General features: G+C 41.1%; 1 protein-coding gene across 3 annotated transcripts in view; it reads left to right on the top strand.

The window, feature by feature from the left end:
- The window catches only part of CLVS1 (clavesin 1), a 210,776-nt gene that overhangs the window by 166,304 nt on the left and 18,405 nt on the right, over nucleotides 1-26,067 (top strand). For all 3 annotated transcript variants that reach the window (XM_055286305.2, XM_063643286.1, XM_063643287.1), the window contains one exon: nucleotides 2,137-2,372. In XM_055286305.2, the coding sequence (XP_055142280.1) occupies nucleotides 2,137-2,372 (236 nt within the window). The remainder of the gene's footprint in view (nucleotides 1-2,136; nucleotides 2,373-26,067) is intronic.

Raw genomic sequence — 26,067 nt, 5'->3', positions numbered from 1 at the left:
ATCTTTAAATGATGTCATTACATCATGAGTTAAAATCAATACAATAGAACAAGGTAGCAAGTGTTTATTATTGAGGTCTTCTGTGTACGTATTTTAAAAATCACATATAGGCCGGGTGTGGTGGCTCACGCCTGTAATCCCAGCACTTTGGGAGGCTGAGGCATGTGGATCACGAGGTCAGGAGATCGAGACCATCCTGGCTAACATGGTGAAACCCCGTCTGTACTAAAAAATACAAAAAAATGGCCGGGAGCGGTGGCTCACGCTTGTAATCCCAGCACTTTGGGAGGCCGAGGCAGGCGGATCACGAAGTCAGGAGATCGAGACCACGGTGAAACCCTGTCTCTACTAAAAATACAAAAAATTAGCTGGGCGTGGTGGCAGGCGCCTGTAGTCCCAGCTACTCGGAGAGGCTGAGGCAGGAGAATAGCATGAACCCGGGAGGCGGAGCTTGCAGTGAGCCGAGATTGTGCCACTGCACTCCAGCCTGGGCGACAGAATGAGACTCCGTCTTAAAAAAAAAAAAAAAAAAAAAAAAAAAAAAATACAAAAAAATTAGCTGGGTGTGGTGGCGGGCGCCTGTAATCCCAGCTACTGAGGAGGCTGACACAGGAGAATGGTATGAACCCGGGAGGCAGAGCTTGCAGTGAGCCGAGATTGCGCCACTGCACTCCAGCCTGGGCGACAGAATATATATATATATATATATATATATTTTTTTTTTTTTTTCTTTTTTCCCGAGATGGAGTCTTGTTCTGTTGTCCAGGCTGGAGTGCGGTGGCGTGATCTCAGCTCACTGCAACCTCCGCCTCCTGGGTTCAAGCAGTTCTCCTTCTCCAGCCTCCTGAGCTGGGATTACAGGCGTGGGCCACCATGCCCAGCTAATTTTGTATTTTTAGTAGAGACAGGGTTTCAACATGTTGGCCAGGCTGGTCTCGAACTCCTGACAGGTGATCTGCCCGCCTCTGCCTCTCAAAGTGGTGCGATTACAGGCACGAGCCACTGCACCTGGCCCACATTTATATTTCATCATAGTTATACTGTATGTATATGTGCATGCATGTGTGTATACCTGATGATCTTATACTTGGGTGCACCTTATGTGTTACACATAATTACTTCATGCCTGCAACATGAAGAAGTGTGGGAACTGACATCAGTACATGGATGCACTGTAAGTCACCTTTCATAGTCAACTCCGAAATTGCAGTCAACACTAATTATCTATTCATGGCTCATCCACTTTGTGGACTTGCCTGGAAATAATTGTAACTTGGAGGTGTGCCTTCTCTCCTGCTTGACCAATTTTTGTCACTATGTATTGTGTGTTCAGAAGATGCAAACTTGTTTGGACTTTAGTCCCCAATCCACACAAAAATGGAAAATTGCAGCAAAAATATCTCACGGTAACTTCTCAGGCTGTGGTTTTTGATTCCATTAAATAAGAATTGATTTTCTTCTACCTTGTGCCCACATCACCCTAGGAGCTAAGAAGCATTTTAAAGGAGTAAGAAAACACCAACTTTTTCTCTAGATATTTTCCCCCTGTGGGGAAACAAGACGTAAATGAACATATCAGAAAAACAAACAAACAAACAAACAAACAAAAAAACAGAAGTCAGCAGTCAGCAGATACTGAAGAATTAATTGGAGGGTGGTTGGAAAGAAGCAGAATAGGCAGTTATCACCGGGACGAATTAGGAAGAAGCTGTAACTTTGTCTAGGCCAGGGAATGGGGGAAGGATCTGGAGGACTGGGTGAGAGCACACAGATGGGAGAGGAGAGCAGTCTGGAGATCCAGCAATAGCTGGGGTTTCAGGTGGTCTACACCATCACTCCTTTTACCAGCAGCGATAATTCGGAGCTGACTGTATGTGTAAATTTGGCCCACAGCTAAGTAATGCTCAATCTGTTCATAAACTTCATTTTTAACGACTATTAATTCAGCCCCTTTTCTAAGCAATAAATTAACATTTCATGAAGACTAAGCTACAGTCACAAAATCAATGCCTCTTTAAACACTGTGATCACCAGCAGTGCATCCAATTTGTCATTGCTAAATTGTGTATCAGATGAAATCCTTGGTGGTATGTTTTGGATTTTGTATTGCTAATTACTTTTTTTTTCTCTTTACAGATTTTCCTGCATGGAAACAATTTAAACAGCCTTCACCAGCTAATACACCCTGAATTTTTGCCCTCCGAATTTGGAGGAACTCTTCCTCCTTATGACATGGGAACTTGGGCCCGGACGTTACTCGGTCCTGACTACAGCGATGAAAATGACTATACTCACACATCCTATAATGCAATGCACGTGAAGCATACGTCCTCGAATCTGGAGAGAGAATGCTCACCCAAGCTGATGAAAAGGTAAGGCCTGGGTTATCAGAGTCCCCCCAGTCAGAGGTCAATGGAATTTTTTTTTTTATTATACTTTTAAGTTTTAGGGTACATGTGCACAATGTGCAGGTTTATTACATATGTATCCATGTGCCACGTTGGTGTGCTGCACCCATTAACTCGTCATTTACATTAGATATATCTCCTAATGCTGTCCCTCTCCCCTTCCCCCACCCCACAACAGTCCCCGGAGTGTGATGTTCCCCTTCCTGTGTCCATGTGTTCTCATTGTTCAATTCCCACCTATGAGTGAGAACATGCAGTGTTTGGTTTTTTGTCCTTGCAATAGTTTACTGAGAATGATGGTTTCCAGTTTCATCCATGTCCCTACAAAGGACATGAACTCATCATTTTTTATGGCTGCATAGTATTCCATGGTGTATATGTGCCACATTTTCTTAATCCAGTCTATCGTTGTTGGACATTTGGGTTGGTTCCAACTCTTTGCTATTGTGAATAGTGCCGCAATAAACATACGTGTGCATGTGTCTTTATAGCAGCATGATTTATATTCCTTTGAGTATATACCCAGTAATGGGATGGCTGGGTCAAATGGTATTTCTAGTTCTAGAACCCGGAGGAATCGCCACACTGACTTCCACAATGGTTGAACTAGTTTACAGTCCCACCAACAGTGTCAAAGTGTTCCTATTTCTCCACATCCTCTCCAGCACCTGTTGTTTCCTGACTTTTTAATGATGGCCATTCTAACTGGTGTGAAATGGTATCGCATTGTGGTTTTGATTTGCATTTCTCTGATGGCCAGTGATGAAGAGCATTTTTTTCTTGTGTTTTTTGGCTGCATAAATATCTTCTTTTGAGAAGTGTCTGTTCATGTCCTTTGCCCACTTTTTGATGGGGTTGTTTGTTTTTTTCTTGTAAATTTGTCTGAGTTCATTGTAGATTCTGGATATTAGCCCTTTGTCAGATGAGTAGGTTGTGAAAATTTTTCCCATTTTGTAGGTTGCCTGTTCACTCTGATGGTAGTTTCTTTTGCTGTGCAGAAGCTCTTTAGTTTAATTAGATCCCATTTGTCAATTTTGGCTTTTGTTGCCATTGCTTTTGGTGTTTTAGACACGAAGTCCTTGCCCATCCCTATGTCCTGAATGGTATTGCCTAGGTTTTCTTCTAGGGTTTTTATGGTTTTAGGTCTAACATTTAAGTCTTTAATCCATCTTGAATTAATTTTTGTATAAGGTGTAAGGAAGGGATCCAATTTCAGCTTTCTACATATGGCTAGCCTGTTTTCCCAGCACCATTTATTAAATAGGGAATCCTTTTCCCGTTGCTTGTTTTTGTCAGGTTTTTGTTAGAGATCAGATAGTTGTAGATATGCAGCATTATTTCTGAGGGCTCTGTTCTGATCCATTGATCTATGTCTCTGTTGTGGTACCAGTACCATGCTGTTTTGGTTACTGTAGCCTTGTAGTATAGTTTGAAGTCAGGTAGCGTGATGCCTCCAGCTTTGTTCTTTTGGCTGAGGATTGACTTGGCAATGCGGGCTCTTTTTTGGCTCAATATGAACTTTAAAGTAGTTTTTTCCAATTCTGTGAAGAAAGTCATTGGTAGCTTGATGGGGATGGCATTGAATCTATAAATTACCTTGGGCAGTATGGCCATTTTCACGATATTGATTCTTCCAACCCATGAGCATGGAATGTTCTTCCATTTGTTTGTATCCTCTTTTATTTCATTGAGCGGTGGTTTGTAGTTCTCCTTGAAGAGGTCCTTCACATCCCTTGTAAGTTGGATTCCTAGGTATTTTATTCTCTTTGAAGCAATTGTGAATGGGAGTTCACTCATGATTTGGCTCTCTGTTTGTCTGCTATTGGTGTACAGGAATGCTTGTGATTTTTGTACATTGATTTTGTATCCTGAGACTTTGCTGAAGTTGCTTATCAGCTTAAGGAGATTTTGGGCTGAGACAATGGGGTTTTCTAGATATACAATCATATCATCTGCAAACAGGGACAATTTGACTTCCTCTTTTCCTAATTGAATACCCTTTATTTCCTTCTTCTGCCTGATTGCCCTGGCCAGAACTTCCAGCACTATGTTGAATAGGAGTGGCGAGAGAGGGCATCCCTGTCTTGTGCCAGTTTTCAAAGGGAATGCTTTCAGTTTTTGCCCATTCAGTATGATATTGGCTGTGGGTTTGTCATAGATAGCTCTTATGATTTTGAGATACGTCCCATCAATACCTAATTTATTGAGAGTTTTCAGCATGAAGTGTTGTTGAATTTTGTCAAAGGCCTTTTCTGCATCTATTGAGATAATCATGTGGTTTTTGTCTTTGGTTCTGTTTATATGCTGGATTACATTTATTGATTTGCATATGTTGAACCAGCCTTGCATCCCAGGGATGAAGCCCACTTGATCATGGTGGATAAGCTTTTTGATGTGCTGCTGGATTCGGTTTGCCAGTATTTTATTGAGATTTTTGCATCAATGTTCATCAAGGATATTGGTCTGAAATTCTCTTTTTTGGTTGTGTCTCTGCCGGGCTTTGGTATCAGGATGATGCTGGCCTCATAAAATGTGTTAGGGAGGAGTCCCTCTTTTTCTATCAATTGGAATAGTTTCAGAAGGAATGGTACCAGTTCCTCCTTGTACCTCTGGTAGAATTCGGCTGTGAATCCATCAGGTCCTGGACTCTTTTTGGTTGGTAAGCCGTTGATTATTGCCACAATTTCAGAGCCTGTTATTGGTCTATTCAGAGATTCAACTTCTTCCTGGTCTAGCCTTGGGAGGGTGTATTTGTCGAGGAATTTATCCATTTCTTCTAGATTTTCTGGTTTATTTGCGTAGAGGTGTTTGTAGTATTCTCTGATGGTAGATTGTATTTCTGTGGGATCGGTGGTGATATCCCCTTTATCATTTTTTATTGTATCTATTTGATTCGTCTCTCTTTTCTTCTTTATTAGTCTTGCTAGCGGTCTATCAATTTTGTTGATCTTTTCAAAAAACCACCTCCTGGATTCATTAATTTTTTGAAGGGTTTTTTGTGTCTCTATTTCCTTCAGTTCTGCTCTGATTTTAGTTATTTCTTGCCTTCTGCTAGCTTTTGAATGTGTTCGCTCTTATTTGGACCTATTGTGAATTATTAATTAACGGCCTTTATGGGCCCACAACTTGAATAAAATAAATTGCAATGCATTCTCAGCTGATTTCACTAAAACTGAAAACAAATGGGGCTTGGCTGGCCCAGGACTATAGTTGTCCCCATTGTATCAAAGGAATAGTTAAAGGTTAGGGCCTCACTCATGCCACATTTATAGCCCTGGTCTTTAGGGAGTTTGTTAATACACACAGAATACAATGTTGGACCTTTGAGATACACTAGATGGAAAAACAACCTGCTAGAAAATGTTCCTATCATTCATTTATTTGGAGCCATTTATTGAGCATTTACTTGGCTGCAGCGCTGATTAGGGACAAGAGGTACAAATGAGAATAAGATGTCAAAAGAACAGAGAAGTATGCCTCAGGGAATCTTCCAAGTAAGACTTCTGCAGCATATTTATAAAGCAGGTGACATTCAGTCTGAGCTCTGGAGACCGGCTCCAGGCCTCCAGAGAAGAAATGGCATATAGCAATCCAAGCAGAGGGGACAGACTGAGGCATGTAGGCATTAGAGTGATGGAATAATCTGGTGTGGTAAAAAGGCGTGCAAGGGTGGGAGATGGGATTGGACATGAAATAAAGCTCCAAAAACAGTTGGATCCAGGTAGTGAAGACCATTGCATACTATAGTCAATGAAGTGCCATAAAAGAGGGATTAAAAAATTGATAAGTGAGTATTTTCTCATTATAAAAATTAAAACCTGATTTTTAAAATTTTATTTTATTTTTCCATAAATTATTGGGGTACAGGTGGCATTCAGTTACATGGGTGAGCTCTTTAGTGGTGATTTGTGAGATCCTGGTGCACACATCACCCAAGCAGTATACACTGCACCATATATGTTGTCTTTTATCCCTCGCCCCCCTCCTACTCTTCCCCCCAAGTCCCCAAAGTCCATTGTATTCTTATACCTTTGCATCCTCATAGCTTAGCTCACATATCGGTGAGAACATACGATGTGAAACCTGATTTTTAAGACTAAAATCCCCTTCAGCCACTATTCGCAATCTCAGTCTCAATCCCATTTCCTCCCTAATGGTAACCACTGTAGAGATGGGCCCTTATAATTCTGTTTTCCATACATCACATGCATCTATACACACCCATAAAAAACATCTAATATTGTGTAATTTCTAGGGCTGCTGTAATAAATTACTACAGATTGGGTGGTTTAAACAACAGAAATTTATTTTCTTACAATTCTGGAGGTTGGAAGGGCAAGATCAAGGTGTTGGCAAGGTTGGTTTCTCCTGAGGCCTCTCTCTGTGGCTTGCACATGGCTGCCTTCTCCATGCGTCCTTACATGGTTTTCCTTCTGTGTGTGTCTGCCTCTGTCCTAACCTCCTTATCTTATAAGGACACCAGTTGTATTGAATTATGGCCCACCCATAGAACCTCGTTTTACCTTAATTGCTTCTTTAAAAGTCCTATATCCAAATATAGTCATATTCTGAGGTACTTCAACATATGAACTTGGGGATGAGGAAGACTTCAGCCCATAGTATATTGTTATAAAACGTTTTTCCACGTCAGTATATTTAGACATATGAAGAGACTTGCAAATATTTGTGGAAAAATAAGATTAAAAGATAATTCAAAATATAAACATATGGCTCAAGAACATCAGTTCATATATGTGTATATATATAAAGTATATACACAAACACCTTAATTTTCAGCCTAAGTTCCATCAAGTTCAAGACATTTTTGTGAGTGATAATACCAACCATTTAGTTTATCCCTAAATAACTGAGAGTCCTAGGAACTTAGCCATGTCAATGTGGTCTTTTCTACATGAGATGAATAAAAATGGATACCCTTGAAATATTACTAAGATTAGAAAACAGAAAGAAGTCAGAAGGAGCCAAATCAGGACTGAAAGGTAGTTGCCTAATAATTTCCTATTGAAACTCTCATAAAATTGCCCATGTTTGATGAGAGAAACGAGCAGGAACATTGTCATGGTGCAGAAGGACTCTCTGGGAAAGATTTCCCAGGAATTTTTCAGCTGAAGCTTTGGTTAACTTTCTCAAAACACTGTCATGATAAGCAGATATTGTTGTTCTTTAGCCCTTCAGAAAGTCAACAAGCAAAATGCTTGGACCAGCCCAAAAAACTGTTGCCAAGATCTGTGCTCTTGATTGGCCCACTTTTGCTTTGATTAGAGCACTGCTACCTCTTGGTAATCATTGCTTTGCCTGTGCTTTGATTTCAGGATTGCACTGGTAAAACCGTTTCATCTTCTATTACAATTCTTCAAAGAAATGCTTCAGAATCTTGATCCCACGTGTTTAAAATTTCCATTGAAAGCTCTGCTCTTGTCTGTTCCTGATTTGAGCGCAACGGTTTTGGCACCCACGTGGAAAGTTTGCTCAACTTTAATTTTTCAGTCAGAATTGTGTAAGCTGAACCAGTTGAGGTGTCTGTGGTGTCGGCTATTGTTCGTGCTGTTAGTGGTTGGTCCATGAACAAGATAAATTAGGGCATGAACAAGACAGATTTTTTCCTGGCAAATTGATGTAAAATTGACATGAATTGATGTCTACAACTGAGGGCTTCACCATCGACATTGTCTTGTCCCTTCTTAAAATGAGTTATCCAATTGCAAACTGCTGATCTCTTTGGGGTATTGTCCCCATTAGCTTTTTGTAAAGCATCAGTGATGTCACAATGTTTTTACTCAACCTTCACCATAAATTTGATGTTTGTTCTTGCTTCAATTTTAGCAGAACTCATGTTGCTCTGATAGAGGTTCTTGTCAAACCTAATGTTTCTGATGTCTTATCTTCTTAGTGCCTCAAACTAGATTCTGTTCAGACATGCTATAACAAGTTAGCACAAGTTTATTTTGGTACAAAAATTTTTTGAACTCCATGTGTAATTTTTTATAATATACATTTTCCATGAACTTTGTGAAGACCCCTCATAGACCATGTGTTTAATACTGCGTGCTACTTTAGAACATGGATATACCAGTTTAGCCATCTCCTCATTGCTTTGCATTTGGGTTTTTGAGGTTTTCCTTTTCTAAATAAGGTTCAGTAAATGTCTTTGGTATACCTCCTTCATTTTCTTAGGAAGGTTCCTCTGAGTAGACTCAGAACCCTGTAGTTGGTGGGTATGTGCCTTTAAAGTTTTAGTTCACACTGTTTAAAAGACCTCCAAATGACACCAATTGATACTCCCAGCTGTGTATGAGAACCTTCTTCTCCATACCCTGGAAAAATGCTTGATATGAGCAGACTTTAATTTTAATGATAATCCCGTGATGGGAAAACGCTATGTCATTTTGTTTTTATCTTTATTTCCTCAACATGCATAGTTAAGCAGAGAAATGACATAATAAGATCTGGGTTTTATAAGGATCATGGGATTAGCAAGGAAATGGCTTGTGCATCAGAAACTAAAAGCCACTAGAAGGCTGATGCAGAGACTTAGTTGGGAAGATGAGAGCCAGAACTAATGCCAAATCAGAGGAAAACTGGCTCTATCCTATAGTTGTTTGGCTATGGGAAAGGAGGAGTAACATTCATGAGGGTTGGGCTCAACTTCTTCCAAAGTCCTGTTAATGTGGATATTTCGACCTCCTCCCATGAATCTTGAATGTTCTAGAATGGCATCCAGAATGGTGAATCCTTTCCAGGAAGTTTTCAATTTACTTTGTCCAGATCCATCAGACAAATCACTATCTACAGTAGCTATAGTCTTATGAAATGTTCTTTTTGTTTGTTTATTTATTTATTTATTTTTGAGACTGGAGTCTTGCTCTGTCACCCAGGCTGGAGCGCAATGGCATGATCTCATCTCACTGCAACCTCTGCCTCACATGTTCAAGCAATTCTCATGCCTCAGCCTCCTGAGCTGAAATGTATTTCTTAAGTAATAAGATGTGAAAGTCATGGACTGCAGAATGGATGTTGTGCTGGACATGAAAACAACCTTCATCTCCTTGTACATATCCACCAGAGCTCTTGGGTAACCAAGAGCACTCTCAATAAGCACTAATATTTTGAAAGGGATCTTTTTTTCTGAGCAGTAAGTCTCGTCAGTAGACTTAACATACTCTGTAAACCGTGCTATAAACAGATATACTGTCATTCAAGCTTCATTGTTCTATTTATAGTGCACAGGGAGAGTAGATTTAACATAATTCTTAAGGGTCCTAGGATGTTTAGAATGGTAAATGAGCATTGGCTTCAACCTAAAGTCACCAGCTGCATTAGCCCCTAACAAGAAAGTCAGCCTGTCCTTTGAGGCTTTGAATCCAGGCTTTGACTCTCCTTTCTAGCTATGAAAGTCCTAGATGGAAGAAGTCTATTTTTCCAATAGAAGGCTGTTTTGTCATTGAAAGTCTGTTGTTTAGTGTACCACCTTCATCAATGATCTTTCCTAGATCTTCTGGATAGCTTGCTTCAGCTTCTGTATCATCACTTGCTGCCTTACTTTGCACTTTTATGTTGTGGAGACAGTTTCTTTCCTTAAGCCTCGTGAATCAACCTCTGCCAGCTTCCAGTTTTTCTTCTACAGCTTCCTCACCTCTCTCAACCTTCATGAAATTGAAGAGAGTTAGGATCTTGCTCTGAATCAGGCTTTGGCTTAAGGGAATGTTGCGGCTGGTTTGATCATCTATTCAGACCTCTAAAACTTTCTCCATATCAGCAATAAGGTTGTTGCACTTTCTTAGCATTTGTGTGTTCACTGAAGTAGCACTTTTAATGCTCCTTTGCATTCACAGCTGGGTTAACTGTTTCATGCAAGAGGCCTAGCTTTCAGACTTTCTGAGCTTTCAGTGTGCCTTCCTCCCCAAGCTTAATCATGTCTAGCTTTTGGTTTAAAATGAGAGACGTGCAACTCTTCCTTTCACTTAAACACTTAGAAGCCATTGTAAGGTTATTAATTAACCTAGTTGCAATACTGCTGTGTCTCAAGGAATAGTGAGGCCCAAGGAGAAGGAGAGAAATGAGAGAACATTTTATCTGTGAAGCAGTCAGAAAACACACACCATTTATCAATTAAGTGTATTGTCTTATATGAGCACGTTTCACGGTACCCCCAAAACAATTACAATAGTAACATCACACATTTTTTTTATCACAGATCACCATAGCAGATATAATAATAATAATAAGTTTGGGCTGGGTGCAGTGGCTCAGGCCTGTAATCCTACCACTTTGGGAGACCAAGGCAGGAGAATTGTCTGAGCTCAGGACTTCAAGATCATCCTGGGCAACATGGTGAAACCCCGTCTCTACTAAAAAAATACAAAAAAAAGAATTAGCCAGGTGTTGCGGTGGGTGCCTATAGTCCTAGCTACTCAGGAGGCTGAGGTAGGAGAATCGCTTAAACCTGGGAGGTGGAGGTTGTAGCAATGAGTCAAGATCGCGCCACTGACTGCACCCCAGCCTGGGCAACAAAGCGAGACTCTGTCTCCAAAAAAAAAAAGTTTGAAATATTGTGAGAATAACCAAAATGTAACACAGAGACACAAAGTGAGTCATGTTGTTGGAAAAATGGTGCCAATAGACTTGCTGAATGCAACATTACCACAAGCCTTCAAGGTGTACAAAGTACAATATCTGCAAAAGGCAATAAAGTGAAGCACAGTAAAACAAAGTATGTCTATATGTGAATGAATTAATATTAATGTTGAATGAATATTATCTCCAAAACCCATCCTTGGTACACTTGTCTAATTGCTTCAAAACTGATTAGTTGGCTCTCAGATAGAAAGAGCCAATTCCTCCCCTCTCCCCCTGTCTTTAACAAGGCTAACAAGGCTCTCATGGTTCCTGCTTGTAGAATCTTACATCCTGGTAGGAAAGAGAAAACGTGCCCCCAAATAACTATAATGTAGAATTACAAAGGAGGAGCAAGAGGCTGCTACAGCGTTCTGAGGAAGAATCACTAATTTTGCCCAGGAAGACTCTCAGAGAAGCCTCCATGTGGAAGGTTTGGCTGACCCAGGGTTTGGAGGAGTACTGCATTTCATTACATATGGGAGCCAAAATTCAAGACTAGCTAGCAGGAGAAGCTGGCAAGTGTGCACACATTTCATTTTCCCCACCATGGCCACAAGGATGTCCTGCCCACTGCTGCTGCCCTTTGTGATGACTTCCTTGAACTCTTGCCTGGAGATTTCAGGCAGTGGCGGGATGGACAGAGACTGGAGAGGAGGGATCAGCCCTGCTGTTGGCGTGTATCTCGTGTCAGGCACCTCACTGATGAGGAACAGAGCAGCCACTATTCATTGTCTTTTTGACCCCTCAGAACCCACATGGATGTGGGAAAATTGGGAACAGAATTGGAAGAGACCTTACAGGTCATCTCTTCCAGTCTCTCACCTGATAGAGAGGTCTGTTCTCCAGCACAGACCACCAGCCGGCCTCCGCTTGCACTGTCCAGAGACAGGCAGGCAGCTTTCTGGGCAGCGTGTTCCCTGTGGTGTGGCCTTGTTAGAAAGCACCTCCTTATTCTGAGTGAGATGACATAGGTCTGCCCTCTGAACAGCACTGTAATCTCCAGTAGGTTCACATCATCTATTTTCGTAACCCCGTTACTCGACCCCTGTAGTTCCCTACATGCTTCAGGTCCATTTGGATTCAAGTGGGCTTTGTGCACCGACCTTGGGACCCAATCACTTTCTGTAATGTGGCTTTTGGGCACAGATGGCCACTGTGTTCCAAAGCTCTCTCGACCCATGCTTTCTGGTATCCATGTAGAGTAAAAGCCAAGACTCCCGGGACTCTCAGTGAACGAGTGGTTCTAATGAGCTCTTGTTTTTTTCCTTTGGATAATTGTAGCTCAACCCTTATGTAGAGAAAACAAAATAATGATTGGTTTAGCTGGAAATTCCTCTAAATGAATTATTTCAATATTATTCTGCTATTTAATACAATAATGCCATGGTGGGCTTTTGAGGTGTGTGACATTCTCTGCTCTGGTACCAAATGACCCTGAGTTCTGTATTTTTAACTTTTTATTCCTGTTTTTTCTTGTTGTTGTTATTGTTCTTTGAGACAGAGTCTCACTCTGTTGCCAGGCTGGAGTGCAGTGGTATGATCTCGGCTCACTGCAATCTCTGCCTCCCGGGTTCAACTGATCCTCCTGCCTCAGCCTCCCAAGTAGCTGGGACTACAGGCATGCACCACCATGCCCAGCTAATTTTTTTGTATTTTTAATAGAGACAGGGTTTCACCATGTTGGCCAGGATGGTCTTGATCTCTTGACTCTTGTGATCCACCTGCCACAGTCTCCCAAAGTGCTGGGATTACAGGCGTGAGCCACCATGCCTGGCCTTATTCCTGTTTCTTACTTTATTTTTCAGAAGTCCACTTCTTTGCTCCCACATCATCAGCTGTTTTCTGTTCTTAGGAGTGTATGTGTGAAGCACCTCATTTTCTCCTATCTAATTTACTCCTTGAATATGTTTTAGGCTTGGAGAATAGGTAACTCAACATTAAAACTGTCCAACAAAGAATAGTAAATAAACTTTGTATTAGTTATGATTATTTTCACTGCAAGAAAGAAGAAAACCCAAATGAACTGCTTTAAACAATGAGGAAAATGCATTATTTCACAGGAGACATCTTGAAGACAGGTGACTGCAGGAGTGTTATTCTAGGGGCTCAGTAATGGCCACAAGAACCAGGTTCTCTCCACTGTGTCCAGCGCAACTGGAGACTGCTCAGTCAGGGGCTGATTTCTGACTCTCACAGGAGATCACAATGCCTAAATGAAAGGAGCTTTTGTTGGAGAAAAAGGAAGAAAGAATGGCTTAGGGTTGGAAACCAACAGTCCTGCTACACACAGGCTTATTCAGGGGCGTAGTCTGTAAATTTCTGCCAGGAAATTTCTGCATTATTTTTTAATCAGCATGTAGAGTTTGTGACCTTTAATTGTTAGGCCATATAAAGCAATTACTTTCTGGTTCTTGCCCTTATTGCTGATAAAGTAATTAAAATGGCTATAGATATTATTGTTATTTTATTATTATTTTTTTGAGATGGAGCTTTGCTCTTGTTGCCCAGGCTGGAGTGCAGTGGCACGATCTCGGCTCACTGCAACCTCCACCTCCCAGGTTCAAGTGATTCTGCTGCCTCAGCCTCCCGAGTAGCTGGGATTACAGGTGCCCACCACCACGCCCAGCTAATTTTTTGTATTTTTAGTAGAGATGGAGTTTCACCATGTTGGCCAAGCTGGTCTCGAACTCCTGATCTCAGGTGATCCACCCGCCTTGGCCTCCTAAACTGCTGGGATTACAGGTGTGAGCCACCGCACCTGGCCTATAGATATTATTTAAAAGGCACGTGTGCACACACAGAAACATTATCTTGATGTAACTACTGGTGAAGGGTGAGCCATTTTGAGAGGTCTTCAAATATATGTATCTGTATGTATACACACAGATATACATGTACATATATATATAATTTTTAAAAGATTACTGGTGATAAACCTCATGTACATTTTGTCCTGTGATTTTGATTGAGGGTAAGAAACTTGAGCCATTCCCTGAAATTAAATCCATCTAAATGCAGATTGATCCAAAGGTAGAGAGTTCTGGGGACAGTGCTCATTAGATGCAACACGCAGAAGGATAAGTGATGATGGGTGCCCTTGCAGCAGGTTAGAGATCACAATTGCTCTCAGACACGTCCTTTCATTTGTTTCATTTATTCTTAGCCAGTCCTGACAGCGGCTATTAACAATGGACTTAATGATCTCAAGGAAACAAAGAGCATCTTTCCTGGTATTTCTTGGCAAAAATAAAAGGGGGGACTCTGAAAAGCCAGGCTTTGTGCTGCCTCTGAACCCATCACCACGGCCAGGGAGAGGGTGCGTTTGATTTCCAGGAATGAGAAGTGTGCTCGTTCTGGTGGACAGGCACGGGTACAAACCCTGGACGAAACAGGATTATTATAGGAAGGGGCAGTGGTTTCCCGAAGAAGAGGTATGGACCGTATCGAAACTATATCCCCACCATACAGGAAAGGCAGGTAGTTCCTGCCACGGCCAGCAGGGGGAGAAAGTGGGGATTTTAGGCTGTCCTCTCATTAAGCTTGAATGGGTTCATCTTGGCTGTACCACACTGCAGAAGCCTCTGTTTGCAGGGTAAACATTCTCCACAAAAACTTTATATAAAATACATTTTATTATTCTTCTTATTAGCGGCTTTTGAAAGTTTAGATGTCATCTAGGGATCGTCAGACTTTCCACCACTAAGGACCTCTTCTGTCCCCCACAGGGAATGTGTGTGCAGTGAAAGATGCTGGCTACCAAAAACATTGCATTTGTTAAATAATCACAAATTCAGTGTAATCAGTGTTAATTCACAGAATTATCCTCAGATACTGAATTTTAATAAACACAAACATATTTTAGATTTAATTTAAATTTTAGTCTCAGAGAGGGTAAATGTGAAATTTCTATAAAGTTCTTTGGAATATTAACAACAATGTAAAACAAACCTTTTGCTCATTACTGTTTATGTGAAATGGCTGGGATGAAAGCTCAAGGCCCCGAACTTTGAGTCTTGGGGATTTTTCTGTGCTGTTTGCTTTTCCAAAAGCATAGTGTCTTGCACGTAGCAGATGTTCCTTACATAGTTAATATTTTAGTTTAAAAAATATAAACATATGGTGCATAGATGTGTCCTTTTCACGGTGGCACTAAGATTTAAAAAAATGTTGTTAGTTTTTTTTCTCTCATTATCATAGCTAAGGTACTAAGATTTTAAAAAATGTTTGTTTGTTTGTTTGTTTGTTTTCTCTCATTATCATAGCTAAGGTACTGAGAAGGTCTACAAGGAAAAAAGCTGCATCGCCAAACCTATCTTGTCCTAGGATTCTTTCTGGGTAGAACAGCTGTTAGCATCTCGCTGCACACTTGTGTCTCAGAGACTAGAGTATAGAAAATGCTACTCCAGTGATTGAAATGGAAAGTTAGGAGCAATTTAAGTTCATGGAAACCTAACTAAGATGAATCTTGACTGACAATTTTTATCCTGGAGGCCCCTCCCTAGTGTTTGCAGAATCATCTGCATTTCAAACTGAGCTCAGTCTGATATCCCAGCCATATAAGTAAAAGGACTAAAAAAAAAAAAAAAAAGGTAGTTACTATGTGCTATTTCCACCTCATTCAGCTCATGGACTTACCAAATAAACATTTATGTCTCAGCACTGAAAGAGAAACTCACAGTCTGATGACAGTGGAGCCACCGCTTCTTGGAATTCCAGAAACTACCAGGGGCAGAAAAGTACATTTTAGCTTCCCTTTTGTGGCCAGTGAGCTGAATGGAGCGATAACACCACCCCACGAGGTGCTGCCCTCTGCCTGTGACACAGCAGCACAGCCACCCAGGCCAAACAGTCTGAGGAAAAGCAGAGGTAGAGCGACCTGGAAGAATCATGCAGAGGTCTTCTAATGTGGGCAGAATCCCAGGAGAGAGCAATGGCCAGCCTACCCTGGCCATGTCCACTCAACAAATATTTACTGAGCGTTTTCTCTGGGCTGAGATCACAGGCTCCTGTGTTTCATGGAATCAAAAGACCAGTGTCAGCAAAGCACCTCCATGCAAAAAGTGACAATATTACACCATCCGCGCAGATCACAAACATAACATTTTAGTTATTAATTCTGCACTGACTTCCTAAATTGGCATGACATATGCCATAGAAGACCTACTTCTGATTCTTATGGCCAAATACCTTCATCCGTATGTTCTGTAAATACCCCTCCTAGATCCCGCATGGAAGAAGTGAGATGTCATAATGACATGGTGAGCCATCTGATTTTGGGGGTGGGTGGCAGGCTGAGAATGCCCGGATTAAATTCAAATTTCTGAGCCAGAAGGAAATTTTAGGCCATGTTTCCCCACTTGGCCCCTGCCTGGGTGGTAAAAGCTGGCTTAACTGTTTTCAGCTGTCAATAGAATTAGCTGTGCCCTTGGTGATCTTTGAGCATGTAGTCCTCTTTCTATAGGGTGAATTTGTGCATTTGCTGGATAACTACTCATTTCCGGCAGAGGTAATACATCATCATGAAATACCATCCACGTGAAAAGAATAAAGGGTGGCAGTGTGGGAACAGGAGGGCCGTTGTCTTCTGAGCAGCCAGGGCAAGGGGTCCATTTTACTGTGTGGCTCAGGAACAGATGTTCCATATGGCTGTTCCATTCAACAACACTATATAATGCATCATTTCTTAATGAATGATCCGCAGTCTCCACTGTCCTCTAAATTGCCTTTGTCTGATGTCCAACTTAAATGTGATTGAACTTCTTAGTTTTGGGGTCTCACTGCTACTCAAGCAGCTAATGCCTGAGATGTATCATCACTTCTAGAAGCAAATACTTCTAAGGTAAGCCATAAATTCCCAGTGTTTTATGCTAGTTATTGGATACTGGAGTGTTCCACAGATGCCAATAGGAATTTGTTAACATTTCTTAAAGAATGAAGAAAAATAGCCGCATAGCCTCATCGTTACTTGTACATCTGTTCGAGATGGGTGTCCTGCTTACATACAGCTTTCTTTTCTGTGGCATAAATGAAAGGACCATCTCCTTACAAGTACGTCCTATACAGCTATGTAACACTGGAGTGAAAGAAAATCTGTATAATGAATTTAGTTAATAAGAGAATGAATGGGGCTAGTTAAAATGTGTACAGGGGCATGTTTTCTCTTAAAGAATGATGTGAAAAATTATTAGATAAAGAGCTCTAAGCTACTGGCAAACAAAAGAAATAGAGTTGAATTAGAGGGAAATGAACGGATGTGAGCAAACTGCCTGGTGTGGTTTCAGAAATGAACTGTTTGATTACTCACTGTGTTATGTTCTGAAAAACAGGCCTGTTTGCTGAAGCACCATGCTCAGATGCAATTACTTGGAAAGGAACATATAGCCTAGGCAAGAATGACAAGGAGTATTTATTTCTTGTGACATATTGCTGTTGGTAAACAACCATTCTGCCCAATTCCAATTAAGCTGATGCTGTTTGTGCCTAACATCTAGCCAGCAATGAATCTCTCTTAGGAGCCGTAATGATCATATGAATGAAAACAAATGTTTGACATATAATATATGGTAGAAGTCTCTGTGCAATATTTTCTTAAAAACACTGTGCAGCTTGCATACCGTGGTTGAAGTTCTTTTTAGGTTTAGGCAAACTTTGTTGTAGGCATCAGCTGAGCTTAAGATGTTCAAATGGTGGTATTAGAGTTTTATGTCAAGCCCATAAATGAGCATTGTGGAGCTTCGAGCATTTCATTGGAAACTCCTTCATAGCCCCACTTAGAACGCACCTCTCAGGGTTCCTGTTGTCATGGTGATCAGCACCAGCAAGCGCCCTCACTGTGCTCTGCGGCTGTTCATGATAGGCCTCCAGGGCTCCACGTACACAGCCTAGCATCCTGATCTTGCTGGCTTGTTTCAGCCTTGTGACTTTGAGGCCATGATTACACTGGTCTTTTCCTTTCTGTGTGTCTTCATTTTCCTATCTGGTCATTTTCTTACACTGGTTATTTTATTTATAATACCTTGGGCAGGTCATGTAACCTTGCTGAGTCTCAACTTCCTTGACTACAGAGTGGATGTAACATGTGCAAGAGCTCCGGGCTTGCTGTTAGGGTCAGAAGGCAGCAGAGTGAGAAAGTCAACTGCAGAGCACCACAGAAAAACAGCGTGATGGCTATTACCTTTCCTTCCTTCCCAGGGTTGTGTAGAAGGCTTGCCATTTTGTCACGGTTTTGATTTCTTTCCAAATAAAAGTTTTCTCACTAAAAATGAAAAATCCAAACTCCCTAGCAGAGAAGCAATGATTATGCATGGTGGCTTGAAAGGAGGGGCCTTGAGTTCCTGATTAGAAGTCACACTTATACTGCCTCTTTCCCTCTTCTTTGCCTTAGTTTTTGCATAGGGTCAATACAAGGCTTTGTACACTTGGAGCCCTGCACCCAGAGCGTGGCCAGGCACCTTGGGAGCGGGGCACAGAAAGCAAAGCCAAGAAGAGGGAGGAATTAGCAGCACAGCACCCCGCCTCCCTTCCTCCTGGTCTGCCAAGAGGGCTTTGCGGTTACAGGAACCCTTCATTCCCCACTTGCCAGTCCCCTCCCAGTCTGAGCCTGCCCCCTGGCCTGGAGGACAATTACATTTTTGTTGGGTCTTTATTAGTGTTACTCCTTTTGCTCCAGCCCTCAAATCTAAACTGTTATCCCTGTGGTCTTGAGTGTAATTTTTGAAATCATAATGATGCTTCTCCTCCACCTAACTCCCTCCAAAGCCTTCCCCTGGCCTCCCACGGGCCCCTCCTGGGCACACACAGCCCCCATCACACTGGCTTCCATCCACTCCTTCTGCATCCCAGGGCTTGTGCTTGCTCCAGGACAGCCCTGCGCCAGCCTGCTCCTCTCCTTGCTCAAGCTAGCTCCTCATTCATTGGGTGCAGTTTATACCTCCACTCCTCTCAAGGGAGCTCATCCCCCTCCCCATGTCCCTCTCTTCCCATCTGCTAGTCTCTATCACTGAATTCTGTTTCTGTCTTAATAGGGACCACAATTCTATAATTATGTGTTTATTGGTTTACCTATGTATTATATCTCCTTTCTGAAGATCATATGTTTTCCAAGGGTGGGGATGATGCTGTTTTATTTACCACTGTGCCTCACTTATTCCCTAGTATATAATAGTGCTCATGACATAGTTTCTGGAGAGGGGAGGGAAGGAAAGAAGGTAAAAAAGACATGGGGGGAGAAGGAGGGAAACAAAAAAGAGAGAGGAGGGAAACAACAAAGGAAAGAGAGAAGAAAGAAAGGAAAAATCGCGTAACAGTAAATGCTGCGAGGAACACTATTTTGTAGAGTAATGAGGAAGATATCGTCAACCATCCATAAAGGAATAAGACGTGGTCTTTGTAATCAATGTTTCATTAGAATTTGAAATTGTCTCTAAGGTTATCAATAACCAACTCCTTAGTCTCATTATTTCTCCCAGTTTTTGAATTTCCATTAACAATTAACATTAAAAATACTTTTTGAAAATTTTATTCATTCATTCAATAATCATTAAGTATACATTATACACAAGTAGGATAGAGGGCAGTTAAGAGAACAGAATCAGTAATCAGATTTTTTGCATTCAAATTAATAGCTGTGTGACCTGAGTAGCTACCTTTCTGTGACCTACTTTTCCCCTCTATAAAGGAGATAATAATAGATCTACCTGATTATTGTGCTGTGAGGATTAAAGGAAGTCAGTGCAGGTGTTATCTGCTGAAGATAGAGTGGTTAACCCGGCGGACACTGCCCCTGGCATGTCTCTGAGTCTGTGGTCTATGAAGGGGGACAGACTTTAAACACATAACCCATACAAACAGCTGTTTCATGGTCACCATAAGTGCTTTGAAAAGTTAAAGTGTGCCATGAGGATACAGGTGTGTAAGGAGGATCCTAACCTAGTCTTGGGTGGGATTCTGGAAGCACTTTCCTGAGGAAGTCACATAGAAGCTGAAAACTGTAATATGAGAAAAGTACCCCAAGCATAAAGGGAGGCGTGGGAGTGGGATTGGGAGCAAACACCCTGCATTTCGAAGGGCCAGTGTCAGGAACTACTGTGTTTTACCAATTAATTATAAGATGCATTTTTCATCACACTAAAAATCCCTGAAATGAGGACATGTCCTACAATTGATGACATCTGAAGTTCACGGAATTTAAAAAAAAAAAAAAAAAAGACCAGAAACATTGGAGAGCAGAAAGCGAGGGGGAAAATGACCAGGGTGAGGCACAGGGGCCCACCGTGCAGAGCTGCATAGGGCAGATATGAATATTGGACTTTGTCCTGTAAGCAATGGACAGTTCCAGAAAAGTTTTTGCAGATGAGTGCAATGAATAGATAAGTTTATTAAAATTTTCACTCTGTTGTGAGAACAAATTGGAGGTGGAAAGAATAGTAAAAGAAGGCTGTATGAGGCTACAGTAATGGTGCATGTAGGAGATCATTGTAGCCTGGATTGGAGTGCTGAGCATGGAGGCACAGAGAAGAAGATGGACTAAAAAATGTTTAGTGAATAGAATAAACAAAATCTGATGATCAAGTGGATATTGGGATGAAGGTAAGATGCTTCAGGAATGACCAGAGGTCTTTTGCATACGTAAAAGATGAGATGCTGCTGAATGGAAAGCAGACCCTTTTCCCAAGATAAAGAACTCCGGAAGCGGTGCTGACTGGGGAGATGATTGTGAATTCAGTGTTGGACATGATTAGTGAGAGGGCTTTTGTGGTATCTGGTTAGAGTAGTCTTGTAGGCTGTTGGATACCTGCTTCTAAAGCTCAGGAGAAAATTCTGGAATGGGAAAAATTAGGAACTCAAAGGCATAAAGAAGCAAATGCAAGCCATGGGAATGGAGGAGAACTCTCAGAAAGAGCTTGTAGAAAGAAAAGAAGAATGAGTGCCTAGGTTTGAGATGAGAGGAAGTTCGGTATTTGAATGTCATACAGTGCAAGACACCATTCTCCAACATGGAGAATGGTAGGAAGTAAACTAGATGTGGTGTTGCAGAAGCCAAAGGAACAGAGAGGATTTCAGGAAAGGTGGATTAATCAACTCTATTTACTGCTTCTGAGAAGCCAAGTAAGGCAAAGATTTAAAGGTATCCATTGGACATAATGACTTGAAAGTCATAGGAAGCCTTCACAAGAGCTGTGTTGGGGTCACATGGGTGGTTATGAAGATGCAGCGGGCTCAGAAGTAGGTAGGATGTGAGCAGAGGGAGAGAGACTATAAGCAATTATCTTGTGAGGTTTGGCTGTGAAGATGGGGAAGATATTTGTATCTGGAGAGGCATGTGAGGATCCAGAAGGCTTTTTTGTTGTTCTTCTATTTTCTTCTATTTTCTGACTTTGTCTTCCTCTTCGTCTTCTTCTTCTTTTATTGAAAATGGGAACACTAGGATATTTCAATGCTGATAGCAAAGATCCAGTAAAGAGGGAGAATTGGAAGGTGTAGGAGAGGGAACAATTAGTAACACCAAGCAGGTGAGATGGGTTAGGACCCCGAGCCTGAGTGGAGGAAGTTGTTGCTTTTCTAAGAGCAAGAAGCTCTCTTTACAGTAATCAGGCACCTGTGCATGTGGCACCCCAAAGCTGAGAAGTTCCCAAGGATTCTATTTTCCCAGTGAAGCAGGGCAAGTCTTTTTTTATTTTATTATTATTATACTTTAAGTTTTATCTTACATGTGCATAATGTGCAGGTTTGTTACATATATATACATGCGCCATGTTGGTGTGCTGCACCCATTAACTCGTCATTTAGCATTAGGTATATCTCCTAATGCTGTCCCTCCCCTCTCCCCCCACCCCACAACAGTCCCCGGTGTGTGATGTTCCCCTTCCTGTGTCCATGTGTTCTCATTGTTCAGTTCCCATCTATGAGTGAGAACATGTGGTGTTTGGTTTTTTGTCCTTGCGATAGTTTACTGAGAATGATGGTTTCCAGTTTCATCCATGTCCCTACAAAGGACATGAACTCATCATTTTTTATGGCTGCATAGCACTCCATGGTGTATATGTGCCACATTTTCTTAATCCAGTCTATCATTGTTGGACATTTGGGTTGGTTCCAAGTCTTTGCTATTGTGAATAGTGCCGCAATAAACATATGTGTGCATGTGTCTTTACAGCAGCATTATTTATAATCCTTTGGGTATATACCCAGTAATGAGACTGCTGGGTCAAATGGTATTTCTAGTTCTAGATCCCTGAGGAATCGCCACACCAACTTCCACAATGGTTGAACTAGTTTACAGTCCCACCAACAGTGTAAAAGTGTTCCTATTTCTCCACATCCTCTCCAGCACCTGTTGTTTCCTGACTTTTTAATTATCGCCATTCTAACTGGTGTGAGATGGTATCTCATTGTGGTTTTGATTTGCATTTCTCTGATGGCCAGTGATGATGAGCATTTTTTCATGTGTTTTTTGGCTGCATAAATGTTTTCTTTTGAGAGGTGTTTGTTCATATCCTTTGCCCACTTTTTGATGGGGTGGTTTTCCCCAATCTAGCAAAGCAGGCCAACATTCAAATTCAGGAAATACAGAGAACACGACAAAGATACTCCTCGAGAAGAGCAACTCCAAGACACATAATTGTCAGATTCACCAAAGTTGAAATGAAGGAAAAAATGTTAAGGGCAGCCAGAGAGAAAGGTTGGGTTACCCACAAAGGGAAGCCCATCAGACTAACAGCGGATCTCTCGGCAGAAACTCTACAAGCCAGAAGAGAGTGGGGGCCAATATTCAACATTCTTAAAGAAAAGAGTTTTCAACCCAGAATTTCATATCCAGCCAAACTAAGCTTCATAAGTGAAGGAGAAATAAAATCCTTTACAGACAAACAAATGCTGAGAGATTTTGTCACCACCAGGCCTGCCTTATAAGAGCTCCTGAAGGAAGCACTAAACATGGAAAGGAACAACCGGCACCAGCCACTGCAAAAACATGCCAAATTGTAAAGACCATCGATGCCAGGAAGAAACTGCATCAACTAACGAGCAAAATAACCAGCTGACATCATAATGACAGGATCAAATTCACACATAACAATATTAACCTTAAATGTAAATGGGCTAAATGCTCCAATTAAAAGACACAGACTGGCAAATTGGATAAAGGGTCAAGACCCATCAGTGTGCTGTATTCAGGAAACCCATCTCACGTGCAGAGACACACAAAGGCTCAAAATAAAGGGATGGAGGAAGATCTACCAAGCAAATGGAAAACAAAAAAAGGCAGGGGTTGCAATCCTAGTCTCAGATAAAACAGACTTTAAACCAACAAAGATCAAAAGAGACAAAGAAGGCCATTACATAATGGTGAAGGGATCAATTCAACAAGAGCTAACCATCCTAAATATATATGCACCCAATACAGGAGCACCCAGATTCATAAAGCAAGTCCTTAGAGACCTACAAAGAGACTCAGACTTCCACAGAATAATAATGGGAGATTTTAACACCCCACTGTCAACATTAGACAGATCAACAAGACAGAAAGTTAACAAGGATATACAGGAATTGAACTCACCTCTGCACCAAGCAGACCTAATAGACATCTACAGAACTCTGCACCTCAAATCAACAGAATATACATTCTTCTTAGCACCACGTCACACTTATTCCAAAATTGACCACATAGTTGGAAGTAAAGCACTCCTCAGCAAATGTAAAATAACAGAAATTATAACAAACTGTCTCTCAGACCACAGTGCAATCAAACTAGAACTCAAGATTAAGAAACTCACTCAAAACCGCTCAACTACATGGAAACTGAACAACCTGCTCCTGATTGACTACTGGGTATATAATGAAATGAAGGCAGAAATAAACATGTTCTTTGAAACCAATGAGAACAAAGACACAACATACCAGAATCACTGGGACACATTCAAAGCAGTGTGTAGAGGGAAATTTATAGCACTAAATGCCCACAAGAGAAAGGAGGAAAGATTTAAAATTGACACCCTAACATCACAATTAAAAGAACTAGAGAAGCAAGAGCAAACACATTCAAAAGCTAGCAGAAGGCAAGAAATAACTAAGATCAGAGCAGAACTGAAGGAAATACAGACACAAAAGACCCTTCAAAAAATCAGTGAATCCAGGAGCTGGTTTTTTGAAAAGATCAACAAAATTGATAGACCGCTAGCAACACTAATAAAGAAGAAAAGAGAGAAGAATCAAAAAGACACAATAAAAAATGATAAAGGGGATATCACCACCAATCCCACAGAAATACAAATTACCATCAGAGAATACTATAAACACCTCTACACAATTAAACTAGAAAATCTATAAGAAATGGATAAATTTCTGGACACATACACCCTCCCAAGACTAAACCAGGAAGAAGTTGAATCCCTGAATAGACCAATAATAAGTTCTGAAATTGATGCAATAATTAATAGCCTACCAACCAAAAATAGTCCAGGACCAGATGGATTCACAGCCGAATTCTACCAGAGGTACAAAGAGGAGCTGGTACCATTCCTTCTGAAACTATTCCAATCAATAGAAAAAGAGGGAATCCTCCCTACTCATTTTATGAGGCCAACATCATCCTGATACCAAAGCCTGGCAGAGACACAACAAAAAATGAGAATTTTAGACCAATATCTTTGATGAACATTGATGCAAAAATCCTCAATAAAATACTGGCAAACCGAATCCATCAACACATTAAAATCGTAGCCACCATGATTAAGAGGGCTTCATCCCTGGGATGCAAGGCTGGTTCAACACATGCAAATCAATAAACATAATCCATCATATAAACAGAACCAGAGACAAAAACCATATGATTATCTCAATAGATGCAGAAAAGGTCTTTGACAAAATTCAACAGCCCTTCATGCTAAAAACTCTCAATAAATTTGGTATTGATGGGACGTATCTCAAAATAAGAGGTATTCATGACAAACCCACAGCCAATATCATACTGAATGGGCAAAAACTGAAAGCATTCCCTTTGAAAACTGGCACAAGACAGGGATGCCCTCTCTCACCACTCCCATTCAACATAGTGTTGGAAGTTCTGGCCAGAGCAATCAGGCAAGAGAAAGAAATAGAGGGTATTCAATTGGGAAAACAGGAAGTCAAATTGTCCCTGTTTGCACATGACATGATTGTATATTTAGAAAACCCCATCGTCTCAGCCCAAAATCTCCTTAAGCTGATAAGCAACTTCAGCAAGTCTCAGGATACAAAGTCAACATGCAAAAATCACAAGAATTCTTATACACCAATAACAGACAAACAGAGAGCCAAATCATGAGTGAACTCCCATTCACAATTGCTTAAAAGAGAATAAAATACCTAAGAATCCAACTTACAAGGGATGTGAAGACCTCTTCAAGGAGAACTACAAACCACTGCTCAATGAAATAAAAGAAGACACAGACAAATGGAAGAACATTCCATGCTCATGGGTAGGAAGAATCAATATCATGAAAATGGCCCTCTTGCCTGCTGCCACATAAGAGGTAACTTTGCTGCTCTTCCACCTTCCGCCGTGATTGTGAGGCCTCCTCAGCCATGTGGAACTATCTTTGCATGTTCTGTCTAGCAAGTTCTCTCTCCATGAAGACCATACCATCTAAAGTGACCCCATCTCGGTCTGTCTGTTGTGAAAATTTAACATGTGCCCAGATTGGACTGAGTGAGCTGCTTTAGGAAGCTATATGTTTTTGGAATTTAATTCAAATTTAAATGGCGTTTCCTGCATGTTTGGACATTATACCTCAGAGCCGTGGGTGCCAGAGCCCTGTCCTATGAATGTGTCTCTTCCGAAAATTGCTCTAGGGATTGGTTTTACTGATTGGACAAAAAATAAGTATTTTGAACCAGTTATAACAAAACAGTTCATTTCTCTTTAATATACATCATGCAATGTCTTCACAATCAGATTATGAGATCTCTAATTACAGAAGAGCATTTTTATATTTTCTACTAGCAAACATTTGTCCACAAAAGTTACTGAAAAACAGCTGTTATC

This window comes from Symphalangus syndactylus, chromosome 7 (genome assembly GCF_028878055.3).
Source record: "Symphalangus syndactylus isolate Jambi chromosome 7, NHGRI_mSymSyn1-v2.1_pri, whole genome shotgun sequence".
Lineage (NCBI taxonomy): Eukaryota > Metazoa > Chordata > Mammalia > Primates > Hylobatidae > Symphalangus > Symphalangus syndactylus.
This window is presented reverse-complemented; position numbering and strand designations above follow the sequence as displayed.